Below are 14,575 nucleotides of genomic sequence, written 5' to 3'. Positions count from 1 at the left end.
CAACAGTTTACTTATTTTTTGTAGTTTTCTTCTGATTGGCATAAAGGAATCCCCGCCCTGGTAGTATAAGTTATGGAACGTGCGTCGGTATTACTAGGGTTAAGTGCCTCCGTCCAGTAGACAAGTGAAGATTGTCAGAGACTCAGTGCTGTGGCAGGTAGGGGGCGCGCTGCGGCGGCGCCGGCCTGTGCCCCTGCTAGTACAGCTGTATGTGCTCGGCGTGTTGCAGTGTCCAAGGCGAAGATCCTGGGCAACTCGGAGCTGTACATCCGCAGCGGCTCGGACATCAACCTGACGTGCGTGGTGCTGGAGACGCCGGAGCCGCCGTCGTTCATCTACTGGTACCAGGGCGGGCAGGTCATCAACTACTCGCAGCGCGGCGGCATCAGCGTCGTCACCGAGAAGCAGACGCGCACCTCGCGCCTCGTCATCGCGCGCGCCGGCCCGCACGACTCGGGCAACTACACCTGCAGCCCCTCCTCCTCGGACTCCGCCTCCGTCTTTGTGCACGTGCTCAACGGTAAGTGCGCGCGTAGGCTAGACTCCTCCGCTGCGGAGACACACCCCTGTAGCACCGAGTCCTGGGCAGTGCTGCACAGCGGTCCCCTGCGTCAGTAGCTGTCTCCACAAACTCACTAACCCTCTTCACCAATCACTGCCATCCCTATTATTCATTTTTTACTTACTCGTGCCAAGGACTTTCTCGACCATACGCCTGCTCTACAAGCCTCTTCCATTCCCTTCTGTTAAGTGCATTGTTTGTCCATTCAGTGTTCATGGTCATCTTAGGACCTATTGTCCTTCTGAATGCTATCTTTGGTAGTCTGCTATATGACCTGTCCAGTTCAACCTTCCCCTTTTTAGCAGATCTACGTTTGTACAGCTCCCTTAATCCTTCATTTTTTCTTATCCTCCATTCCTTTGTTATCTTCATGATATACAGCACCAAAAATTTCCCTCAGTACATTTTTTCAAATATTAACAGCTGTTCTTCATCTTTCTTTCTAAATATTTATGCTTCACATTCGTATAATGTTACCGGTATGATGGTCGACTGATACAAGCAGTGTTTGGACTTAGTACTAAGTGATTTTTCTCTAAGATTTTGACTAAACTAAAGAGTGTTTTCTTCACTGTCGCTAGACGGGCATCTACTTCTCTATCCATTCCATTATTGTTACTAAACAGAGTCCCTAAGTACTTTAAGCGGTTAACTGTTTTGAAAGTGAAGCCAACTACAAAGGTGCATCTCTTTGGTTTTTCTTATTTATGACCAGATATACTGTCTTTTCTTCATTAACTTATAATCCTACTTTCTCAGCAATTTTGTAATAATTTTGCATCATTTTGATTAACTCTTTTGTGAAACTACTTATTAACGCTACATCATCTGCCTAAGCAAGTCTAGTAATGTTAGAAGTGTCTGTCGCTGTATGCTATCATAGGCCTTTTTCCAATCTAAAAATAATATTTTTACATCTACATTGAATTCCCATGCCTTTTCAGTTATCTGACTTAGAGATAAAAGATGAACTAATGTGGGTCTAATTCTGCGGAAACGGCATTGGTAGTCACCAATAAATTCCTCAGTAATTGAGATCAATCTCTTTAAAAAATACAACCGATTTTTAGAGACCTGAGTGACCCTGTTTTGCTTAGTAAATGTCTTCATTGGGCACTCAGAATACAAATGAAATCACTGTACTCGAGAAAGATTGCCCAAGAATGTTTTTGTAGGACTGAATAGATTAAAGGTGGTGTACTACACGCATCGATATGTTTCAATCGTGGAGTGATAGGAAGGCTGGAAGTCCTGAGAAATTTAGGCATAAAATGTGGCTCGAATATGGAAAATCAATTGCTTGCATGTGACGGACAATGGGTACTTGAAGCTGAAAGATTCGATCAAGTTAGCAAAGGAACAAGCTAAAAGGAATGCTGCATTACCTGATACCAACAAAAAATCGGTAAAGCATATACACTGTAAACAGTGCGTGAAAGAAATGGGTATTGATTTTTATATAATATTGAGCCAGAAAAGTACCATGTGTCCTTAAGTGTATTATCAGATCTTGATTTCGTGTGAAGAAGAGCACCTGGCAGTGCTGCAACATTGCAGCATTGGTTGCTTCAGATCTTTTACACTCTATTTGGTTTGCTTAGTATCTGGTATTCACATGCATTTGTTTGTGATGCAGCTTCATGACCGCAACAGTAATGACAGTTACAATCTATCTGCATATCATAGCATTGTTAATTCTTTATTCAGATGACCCCTGACTTGCGACGATATGGCTGCTGTACATATACTTTTATTTCTCTCTCTGTGAACTTTCTGTCTCTGTGAACTTTCTATCTCTGTGAATATATCATAGTGGAGAGCAGCAAATGGCTTTGTAGTACAAGAAAAGTAAATAAAGTAACCAAGTAACTAAGCAGTTCACGTGCTATTCAGGAGTTTGTAGAATAACTTTTGCTATATAAATTGGTTTGTCTTTATGTTTAACAGGTGGTGATCTGTATCATGGAACTGGTACTTAATAACGTTCTTTATTTTATCAGCAGCTTTTTCTATTGATGACATTCGTTAAGAAAAGTTAAGAGCTCTTGGTTATAACCTAAATGAATTTTACATCATTTACATTCCTCATTATTACCAACTGTCTCTTCCATATTTTAATTTTTGACATCACAGGATTTTCTGTTAGAGGTATGATTATAAAAAATCACTGACATTTAATTTTTTGTTGATTTCATTGTATTACCTATGTTAAGTTTAATGCATTGAATAGATTTTTGTAGACTAAAGGAAGATCTGTGTTATTGGAGGTAGACCGTATTTATTCAACTAGTTGTTTATCGTGGTCATAATATTCTCTACAGGTCGGTAATTGGCATCAGCAGAAAGTAGCAATAGCATCATATCACAGCAAAGTCAAATTATGTTTGTATGATAACACTCGAGTTGAAGTGCTATCGAGGTGACATCAAGTGTCATTTTTGGAGATGGGCAGTGTTCTTTTTGGACACTTCAGCTACAGACTTTTGTGTGTAGCCTGGAAGCAATACAGCACGACAGCAGAAGCAGTAGGCAATAGTGATTGTATTGGCGGCGCCCCAGTTGTCGATGCCATGGACACTACATAACTATCTGGATGTGTCAGCAACTGGCGTTTGTCTGTGTAGGTGAACAAGCAGCTGCTATGCAGAACGGCAACAACTGTAAAAGTGAGACAGAAGAAACTGCAGAGCGCCCTTGTTGTCACTGTAATATATGGGCTGCAATGCTTTGTATATCTTTGTAGCTGTCATGTAAATGCACAGGAATACTCATCAGCTATGCAACATGGGTACAGAAATTGTGAGCACCGTTTGTAGATGTCTCAGCTGCTGCCATTTGTGTGTACCCGGGATGTCTCGGTGACTAGCGTTTATCTATATGTAAGTAAGCACCCAGTTGCCATGCAGCACGGAAGCAGGTATAGCACAGAGGCAGAGGAAGCTATGGAGTGCCTCTGTGGACACTGTAACAGACGGTCAACTCATTTTTGGATGTCTCCGCAGCTGCCATTTGATCTGCACTGCAGTACCCATCAGTTATGCAGCACAGAAACAGTAACAGTAGCGGTACAGCAGCTGCAGTAGCTGCTGTCAGTGTCCCAGTGATGACTGCTGCAGACAGGCTGCACTCTATTTAAATATCTCATAAACAGATCTTCGTGTGTATAGGGGAGCACAAAAATATTCAGCGAGGCAGCAGTAGTATAGTGCAGGTAATTGCTGAAGTAGTTGCTGCAGTACTCGTTGTCGTCTCTGTTACAGATTGACACGTCTGTCTCCTGCATAACTCACTTGCTGACGTGTGGAGTACAACATGAAGCTGTCAAGCGCTAAGGGAGAAGCAGTGTCACTGAGGCAGTATCTGGAATCATTATTATAAACCTTGTTGTTGTTACTCTTACAGAGGGGCACAATTGTCTTGGCATGTCTCAGTATCTGACGATATGGGATTGTAGGTCTGTCTTTCTGCAAGAACTTTTGTTTTAATTTGTTCCCCAAATTAGTTTCGTTGACGTTATCCCCAAGACGGATGAGTTGATTATGGAAATGTTGTCTCTGAAACTAGTCGAGGAAGAAACTAAAACAAAAGTGTTTTGTTTCAAGGTAGACCCACTATTCCAGAATGCTTTAATGCAAATCATGGAGCAGCGGTTACAATAATTGTAACTGACATTTGTGCATGTCGTGTAGCATCCACCTGTCATGCAGTAATGGAGCAGCAGTCTCTCTGAGGCACCAGCTGAAACAGTTCCTTCAAGCCTGCTTGTCATTGCTGTTACATATGGGCACCACTGATTTTGGATATCTCATTAACAGGCCTTTATGTGTGTGTGTGTGTGTGTGTGTGTGTGTGTGTGTGTGTGTGTGTGTGTGTGTGTGTGTGTGTGTGTGTGGGTGGGTGGGTGGGTGGGTGGGTGGGTGGGTGGGTGGGTGGGTGTGTGCGTGTGTGTATGTGTGTGTAAGGGAACACTCAGCTGTCATATATTAAGGGACGAGCAGTATCATTGAGGTAACAGCTTCATCTATTTCTGTAAGCCCTCTTCTTGCTGTTACAGTTGAGCCCCACTGTCTTTGAATGTCTCAGTAATAAACATTTTTGTGTGCAGGGTAGCACCCAAATGTCTGCAGTAAGGGAGGAGTATTGTCACTGAGGCAGTAGCTGCAATCATTGCTATAAGCGTTGTTGTTGTTACTTTTACAGAGGGGCACAATTCTCTTTGCATATCTCAGTATCTGACATTATAGGATTGGTGGTCTGTCTTGCTGCAAGAACTTTTTTTTTTAATTTGTTGCGCAATCTAGTTTCATTGGAGATATCCGCATCACTGATGGGTTGATGATGGAAATGTTGTCTCTGAAACCAGTTGAGGAAGAAGCTACACGAAAAGCGTTTTCCATCAAGGCAGACCCATTATCCCAGAATGCTTTTACACAAAACATGGACCAGCAGTTATCATAATTGTATCTGGCATTTGTGCATGCAGTGTAGCATCCACTTGTCACGCAGTAATGGAGCAGCAGTATCGTTGAGGTACGAGCTGAAACAGTTCCTTCAAGCCTGCTTGTCATTGCTGTTACACATGGGCACCATTGATTTGGATATCTCACTAACAGGCCTTTGTGTGTGTGTGTGTGTGTGTGTGTGTGTGTGTGTGTGTGTGTGTGTGTGTGTGTGTGTAGCGGAACACTCAGCTGTCATGGAGTAAGAGAGGAGCAGTGTCATTGAGGTAACAGCTTCACCAGTTTCTGTAAGCCCTGTTGTTACTGTTACAGTTGAGCCCCACTGGTGTTGAATGTCTTATTAATTAACATTTTTGTGTGCAGGGTAGCACTCAAATGTCTGCAGTAAGGTAGGAGCATTATGTTCCAGGCACCAGCTGCAACAGTTCATATGAGCTTCCTTGTCATTGCTGTTGCAGATGGGTACCACTGTCTTTGGGCGTCTCAGTAGGAGACATTATTGCCTGCTGGGGAACACCTGTCAACCACACAGCATGGCAACGCAGCAGTGACAGTGGAACAGCTGCAGCTTCTGCTGTGAGGCACCCAGTCGCCACTGTTACAGATGGCCACCATTACATTTGGATGTCCTAGTACCTGACATTCTTGTGCACAAGCGAACACCTGGTGGCTGTGCAGTAAAGCAACAGCAACAGCAGTGACAGAGCAGCTGCAGCAGCTGCTGCGATCCCCCTTGACATCGCTTTAACATATGTCTTTGAATGTCGACTACGCAGCATGGCAATGCATCAGTGGCAGTGGTGTAGCTTCAGCGGCTGCTGTGAGCCACCTAGTGACCACTGCTAGAGATGGCCACCATTACCTTCATATGTCCTAGTACCTGACAGTCTTTTGCACAAGCGAACACCCGGTGGCCATGCAGTACAGCAACTGCAGCAGCAGTGGCAGAGCAGCTGCAGCAGCTGCTGCGAGCCCCCTTGACGCCGCTTTTACATGTCTTCGAATGTTGACCACGCAGCATGGCAACGCAGCAGTGGCGGTGGAGTAGCTGCACTGGCTGCTGTGAGCCGCCTAGAGACCACTGTTACAGATGGCCACCATTACCTTTGGATGTCCTAGTACCCGACATTCTTGTGCACAAGCGAACACCCGGTGGCCATGCAGTACACTACAGCAGCTGCTGCGAGCCCCCTTGACGCCGCTTTTACATGTCTTCGAATGTTGACTACGCAGCATGGCAACGCAGCAGTGGCGGTGGAGTAGCTGCACTGGCTGCTGTGAGCCGCCTAGAGACCACTGTTACAGATGGCCACCATTACCTTTGGATGTCCTAGTACCCGACATTCTTGTGCACAAGTGAACACCTGGTGGCCGTGCAGTACAGCAACAGCAGCAGCAGTGGCAGAGCAGCTGCAGCAGCTGCTGCGAGCACCCTGGACGTCGCTTTTACATATGTGCGCCACTGACTTTGGATGTGTCACTAACTGACTTATGTGTATGCAGGGGAACACCCAGCGGCCATGCAGCACGGCAACAGCAGTAGCGGCGGGGCGGCGGCTGCGGCGGCTGCTGCGAGCGCGCTGCACTCGCTGCTCCTGGCGGCCCTCGTGCTGGCGGTGGTGGGGCGCGCGCCACTCGGCCCTGGCGGCAGGTGATGCGCTCCGCCCGCAGCCAGACAGTGCCTTAAGCAGCTGGCGGACGCAGAAGCTGCGGCTGCCTCGACACAGTGGGAGCGACAGCACGCGGGGTGCAGTGGGCTGCTCTAACTGTTCAGAATCCAGGAGTGGACGTTAGTTATAATTACAGTGGTTTCGCCGTCTTATACCTAACTTGTAAAATAACAAGATGCAATAAATGACTTGCGGAGAACGGACCGACGTAGTGAGATGTGTAAAGTGGTCAGTGCTTAGTGACGAGTCATGCCACTAACGTGGACTAATTTTGTTTCAGCATTTTATAGTCAGTGACAGTTTCCATTTCCATTTCACATTCTATAATAAACAGCACCAACAGAACTGCATTGGCTATTGGCACGGCTGTACTACAATACGTACGGACACTTCAAAGTCTTCTTCAGTTCTTGGAGGTCTACTGTTAGATCATCTCGTCCATATGAAGCTTGCGTTAGGTAATGAATGAAAAGTTGGAAAGTGAACTCCTTCAATTCGTTCTATTCTATGTCGGTGCAAGTTCCGTCAGTAAGGACTGCTTAAGACTGCACCAAGGAACGACAGCGAAATATTTCATCTATCATAAAACACTGCGTATTTCTCCATCTATAAATTAATTAATAGCAACAGTACATCTTCTGTGAATACAAGGGGCATAGATTGGCGCTGTACCCACAACAGTGTTTCCTAACAGTGCTTCAACGTCATCTATGACGCAGCATCAGCTGGTATGATTATACACAGCGAAAAAGATCTCAAACTGTAGTGGCATAAGACTTTGGCGTGAAAACACACCATCAAGTTTGAGATCATAAAATATCAGAACGAAGAAACTCTATTTCTTCTATAAACTGTAAATAATCTGGCCTCAGTCGGTTATACAGGGAAAAAGTGGATCTTTGAGACCAGTTGGCAGGGGTGCGAACAACGAGTGCACTCGCGATGCGATTCTTCAAGAAGCGAGACTTGCCACACATACCAGACGCACATTCAAAATCTCTGTTGAAAAGTGGATATTCGTTTGATTTAGATGAAGATCACGGTATTACTGTCGAAACGACCATATGCTATTTTCACATTTCGTGGAAATGTTCGCTCTGTACCTACATATATCTGTCAGGTTTTACTTGAATCAGAGAACCAGAACTACACTAATACTTGAACAAACTAACAAGAACATTTGGCAGTTATTGTCATTCTCACTGATTAAGGGAGTAGGAGAACGGTCCCTCTCATGTTATATCTGTATCCCTCGATGATTTCGATGCATGGATATTGCGACATATTTAGAAACTTTTCTCTTGACTCTTTGGAGTGAGATACAGTTGCAGAGTGGCAATAGAGTTGTTAAATGCGTGCAACTGTAAAGAGAACTGAAACGTAAAGTAAGATAAAGACCTCATTAATCATGCAAAACTATAACGTGTTAGGTCTAGAAACATTGCCAGAGGGCGTCCAGCGTGAGGCACAAATCGGTCGTATTAGCGGCCTGTAGACACGTATCTGTGCTTATCGTCTCGCCTGGATCCCTCAGTAACGGATGTACGTAGAAAGTCAGGTGGCTGTATTTTTCATTGTGACGACAGATACAATCGTAGATCAGTTTATTTTTCTGAAATGAAAATGTGGACAATAAAAGAAGTGTGCAACGACGTGTTTAACACCTGCTCACGAGGCAGTTCGCGCTTCATAAGTTTACTGGATTACTCGTAGGTGCGAAATGTGTTCTGTACTTTGTCGAATGAATGTTTCATTTTCAAGTCATTGGGTTTGTGCTTGCTGAATAGTTCACTCTTTCCTTTTTGTAGAAACTTGTAATTCTTTGCTTTCCTACTATGTGGCTTGACAACAATAAATACACACACACATGTTTACACCCCAAACACATACAGGACAATTTTTCGTTTATTTCTCAGAAAAGATGTTAAGTTAATAATCAACCTACATTTCAGAATCAAAGCTGACAGGTGGGTAGCATTGAAAGTGGTCCTCATTTCATTGGCTGCTTCTGTTGTGGATGATAATAACAATGGGGAACTTTTTCTCTCCTGAGAGAGGTATTTAACAATGAAGATGTTTTCTTCTTCCAAAGATCTGATTCCGTATTTACAGTGTTTGGAGTTATTTTTACGTTTCGCGTAATATAAATTAGTACGGTAAAGCTGCCAACGTTCTTACATTCTGTAGAAACACTCTACGCTCTATGGTGCAAGCGTGCAGCTAATAACATGGAAACGTCAGTTCCAGAAAAGGAAATGCACCTCTTCTCTCTATCAGAGCTTAGCTCTAGCAGTGCTTACACCCTGTTAGGTGTTCAAATCTTTTAGCAATTATTCTCTGTCCGTTACCCTGCATATCATATCCCCGATGGTGAATTCAATGGTCTGTCAGCCTTGAGTCAGATGAAAGTATGTTGATATTCGTTGTGGTTCTTTTATTCGCTTATGTAGCTCCTTCTGTACATTTCATGCATAAGAAATATTTGGTTTCACCATTATATAGTTTCTTCATCTTGTACCGTAGTTACCGTGAATATAAAATAAACAATTTTCGTATAAAAACATACAAATTAATGTATTTTTCTCTTGTACCAGATACCCATCCCTTAACAACAAAGGATAGCGCCGTCCACTGCAACAGAGAGACGTCCATTAAACAGAGCTGGAACGGTTTGTGCCACATGATTCATTTGTCGAACGTTATGAAATGCGCAAGAGAACAACTCAGTGGAGTATAAACTAGGGCCAGAGTAACTGCTTGTGCATGAGAACACTTCCCTCTATAGAAGCTCATCCATCACAGAGGCTCATACTGCAATGAGACAAATCATGAAAGAAGAGTATTTGTAGAAAGTTCGAATGTCACTCTAGGTCTCAGCGCATTTGATGTCAGACATGAGATAAACCATCACATTTATTAATACTACATGCGGGATATATTACAATCTGCTTCAAACTAAGTGTTTCTGATATGTTTAGCAGTTTCATGGCTCAGTGCCGAGTAACTCTTACAGAGATGAAAACTGAAATTATTAAAGCATGGAGCATCCCTACCATATTTATCAAGCTCTGTGGAGACGCTTAGCACATGAAGGCTATTTAATTCTTTAAATTAGTATGGAATTGAATCTATCATCATGAACGTCATTATAAAATGTGACCCGTTATTGTTAAGAATAGACACTTTTTGTTGTGCCTTGAACTCCAAATTGCGAAATTTCTCATCATACCTGAAATACATGGTGGTTTGAGGCTGGTATGCAAGTAAAGTAGACACTTCCTGCCGCATCGGACAGATGCTTTGCAGGTAACAAATCATGGTGACAGGCATCTCATTCAAAGATCTGTTCACTCCCCAAGGCATTTGTGGTGCGACGTGCGCTGTGGTCGTGTATTATCGTCCTAGAATATGCCATTTGCTACCTGGTATGAAGAATATGACTGCATGATTTATTATTTCTGACACATATCGGCGATAGTGAAAGCTCCCTTCAACATACACGCCTGTCGAAAAATGTAAACACATAAACATACACATATACACACGCACACACACACACACACACACACACACACACACACACACACACACACAGGTAGAGAGAAATAGCAGCCACTCCTACTATTGGCAAAACAAACAAAAGACGAATGAATCTCACAGTAGCAAGTAAAAGTACACGATTGGATGGATGGCAGTAGTTTTTCACAGTACAAGAATGTCAATACATTTACTGTTACTGGAAGTGCTGTGTGATAGAATCTACCACATACATGTTGAAGAACAAGCAGAACAAAGTAGGTACAAGAAAACTGTGAAGGACGATGACAATTAAGGGTACTTTCAGAAGTAAGTTAAAGCATGACAACTATTCATGATCCCAGCAAACAATATTGCAACAAAACACCATACCGTTACACTGAGTACTGAAGATGTTTTAAAATAAAACGAAACACATTTCTTCTTAATAAGACTGTCAACAGTATTTAAGCGCTATGACTTGCAATAACTAAAGCAAAGGCTGAGAAACACTTCTACACTCAGTTTAAAGTGTAGGTACAATGCTAACAGAGCACAGTGTCGCGACCTAATTTGGTATTGCTGGTGAATTACACTCACACGCAATGTGTGGAAATGTGTACTGCCTTTGCTTTAGGAGTCGAATTCCTTACATCCTTGCCTACTAACCTAACGTACTAGGCAAAACACTGTCTGTGAAACGATAAAATTGGCAATAAAAGCTTTTAATCATGATATGAAGATTGGCTCTTTGTGAGACTACATATAAATTTTAAGTATATAATCTATTTAATTACAATGCAAATTACGTTAATAGGTTTTCATACCAGATATTTGGAGCGTTTGGTCCGGGATTCTTTAAGGCCAATATGTATAATCAGGTGAGAAAGAAGACGTAACCGTCTGAAACAGCCAACTGTGAACTACACATAATTTTGTCATGTTAACCAAGGTACTTCCAGATGAAACGACATATCTACATTTGGAAGATACGACAACTTTATGAGCATTTAGTATAGGTGTATAAAATTATTTAAGACAGAGGTAGACTCTTATGCAGGTCAGAAGCGGTGGCTGTACAGTGCATTGTTTCTTTACACAGTTCCTTAGCTCCCTTTTCCTGCCTCAGCGGCTGATGGGTGCGGCAGAAGAATGGCGAGACCTGGTGGTAAGTGTGGTTTTCAGTGGTCCTTCAACTACAACTTGGAATGGATCACTGGACTGCACGCCCGTACCGATCAACTTACAACAGAATACTGCTTAACAGCGTCTTACGCGAAATCTGACGAGGTGCACGGGCAGCCATGGGGAACGATGAATACAACTCATTACTAGCAGCAGTCCAAGGGAAGACACCAAACCGATACAACGTAAGTTCCCAGACTCTTCGGTTGTGGAGGTTGACATTATATATGTACTTCGTTAGTCAAATTCGTATGAGATGGAAAATAAGAAGGATCTGCTCTTTTACGTTAAGTGTTCTGTTAACCGTGTCTTCCACGCTGTGGATGATCAGGTTTTTATTACAGCTTCAGTCCAGTATTAATCTCTAGCAGCATCCGATCCTTCACGAATAGCAAACCTTTTACTAAAAATTTTGTAATCACATTTTTGTGATAATGACGCCAGTATGTCTCACAGCAACAACTAAGAGAGACTTCACGGGGTGGTCACGCGGTCTAGGCGCCATGTCACGGATTGCGGGGCCCCTCCCGCCGAAGTTTGAGTCCTCCCTCGGACTTGCGTCTGTGTTGTTCTTATCACAGTTTAAGTTAGTTTAAGTGGAGTGTAAGTCTAGGGACCGATGATCTCAGCAGTTTGGTCCCTTAGGAATTCACGAATATTTGAACATTTTTAACTGTGAGAGCTTCATATGGAGTGGACTTCACTGAAATGAGACACACTCTGAGTAGCGTCTGGAGCTACAGCAAAACGACACTTATACGGGGTGTTACAAAAAGGTACGGCCAAACTTTCAAGAAACATTCCTCACACACAAAGAAAGAAAATATGTTATGTGGACATGTTTTCGGAAACGCTTACTTTACATGTTAGAGCTCATTTAATTACTTCTCTTCAAATCACATTAATCATGGAATGGAAACACACAGCAACAGAACGTACCAGCGTGACTTCAAACACTTTGTTACAGGAAATGTTCAAAATGTCCTCCGTTGGCGAGGATACATGCATCCACCCTCCGTCGCATGGAATCCCTGATGCGCTGATGCAGCCCTGGAGAATGGCGTATTGTATCACAGCCGTCCACAATACGAGCACGAAGAGTCTCTACATTTGGTACCGGAGTTGCGTAGACAAGAGCTTTCAAATGCCCCCATAAATGAAAGTCAAGAGGGTTGACGTCAGGAGAGCGTGGATGCCATGGAATTGGTCCGCCTCTACCAATCCATCGGTCACCGAATCTGTTGTCGAGAAGCGAACGAACACTTCGACTGAAATGTGCAGGAGCTCCATCGTGCATGAACCACACGTTATGTCGTACTTGTAAAGGCACATGTTCTAGCAGCACAGGTAGAGTATCCCGTACGAAATCATGATAACGTGCTCCATTGAGTGTAGGTGGAAGAACATGGGGCCCACTCAAGATATCACCAACAATGCCTTTCCAAACGTTCGCAGGAAATCTGTGTTGATGACGTGATTGCACAATTGCGTGCGGATTCTCGTCAGCCCACACATGTTGATTTTGAATCTTTACAATTTGATCACGTTGGAATGAAGCCTCATTCATAAAGAGAACATATGCACTGAAATGAGGATTGACACATTTGTGGAGGCCAATCAGCTGCTGATAGTGCCTGCACACGCTGTACATGGTACGGAAACAACTGGTTCTCCCGTAGCACTTTCCATACAGTGACGTGGTCAACGTTACCTTGTACAGCAGCAACTTCTCTGACGCTGAAATTAGGGTTATCGTCAACAGCACGAAGAATTGGCTCGTTCATTGCAGGTGTCCTCGTCGTTCTAAGTCTTCCCCAGCCGCTAGTCATAGGCTGGAATGTTCCGTGCTCCCTAAGACGCAGATCATTTGCTTCGGACGTCTTCCTGTCGGGACACCTTCGTTCTGGAAATCTGTCTCGATACAAATGTACCACGCCACGGCTATTGCCCCGTGCTAATCCATACATCAAATGGGCATCTGCCAACTCCGCATTTGTAAACATTGCACTGACTGCAAAATCACGTTCGTGATGAACACTAACCTGTTGATGCTACGTACTGATGTGCTTGATGCTAGTACTGTAGAGCAATGAGTCGCATGTCAACACAAGCACCAAAGTTAACATTACCTTCCTGCAATTGGGCCAACTGGCGGTGAATCGAGGAAGTACAGTACATACTGACGAAACTAAAATGAGCTCTAACATGGAAATTAAGCGTTTCCGGACACATGTCCACTTAATATTTTTCTTTATTTGTGTGTCAGGAATGTTTCCTGAAAGTTTGGCCGTACCTTTTTGTAACACCCTGTATAGTCCGTATACGTACATGTTAAAGCACTGTGTGGTCTTAGTCCAATACATGCGTCTGCTCCCTGCCATTAGTTCTTGCAGTATATTGATGGAATTTTCGTACTTTGTGACAGCTTTAGTGATGTGTTCTTTCTATCGGAGTTTATAATCACTGCTGTCTTCGCTGGTAGTTTGTATGTCCTAATATTCACCGACTCACTGATAATTAATATTCGAGGTGATTAGTGGATTTGTTTCTTCCCTTTACATACTTCTCTTCACATACATTTGTCTAGTCGTTGAATAAATAGCAGGTCTTCAGTGCACCGGAACCTGTTATACTTTGTGACAAAATATTATGTAGTTCCAGTGGAAATACACAACAGAGGACACAGGAGTCAACTTACGGTAGTCCATTGATTGTCGTCATCAAAATCTTACAAACAATTCTTCTTTTTGGTATTAGAGATCTACGTCAAGGTGAGTGATACATTTCTCACGACGATACCACGAAGACTTTGTTTCTGGAGTTTGAAAGCCAGTCTGGCTAATGAGACCTTCTCACGTGCATGACATCGTCGTCGTTGTTGTTGATGTAGTGGTGGGGGTGGGGGTGAGGGGTGGGGAGTTTGGGAGCGATCGGTGGGGACGGGGTTCAGTCGAACGACTTGTTTGAGGCAGCTCCACAAGCCAGTCGATCCTGTAGAGATCTCGTCATCTCTTCATACCCATTGCAGCCTACATCCTACTGAATCTGTTTACTGCAGTCAACCCACTGCTCGAGTATTTCTTCACATATTTTCCCCTGTCAACTTCCCTCATACACTTCCCACCGTTAAGAAGTCGACTAAAGCTTTATCACGCTGGAAGTGTCCTACCAAACGATACCCT

General features: G+C 43.5%; 1 protein-coding gene across 1 annotated transcript in view; it reads left to right on the top strand.

The window, feature by feature from the left end:
* The window catches only part of LOC124623146 (limbic system-associated membrane protein-like), a 166,034-nt gene extending 159,357 nt beyond the window's left edge, over positions 1-6,677 (top strand). The window contains exons 3-4 of the mRNA XM_047148937.1: positions 230-520; positions 6,526-6,677. Coding sequence (XP_047004893.1) covers positions 230-520; positions 6,526-6,677 — 443 coding nt within the window. The remainder of the gene's footprint in view (positions 1-229; positions 521-6,525) is intronic.
* The last annotated feature ends 7,898 nt before the right edge of the window (positions 6,678-14,575 follow it).

The sequence above is a fragment of the Schistocerca americana genome, chromosome 7 (assembly GCF_021461395.2).
Source record: "Schistocerca americana isolate TAMUIC-IGC-003095 chromosome 7, iqSchAmer2.1, whole genome shotgun sequence".
NCBI classification, from domain to species: domain Eukaryota; kingdom Metazoa; phylum Arthropoda; class Insecta; order Orthoptera; family Acrididae; genus Schistocerca; species Schistocerca americana.
This window is presented reverse-complemented; position numbering and strand designations above follow the sequence as displayed.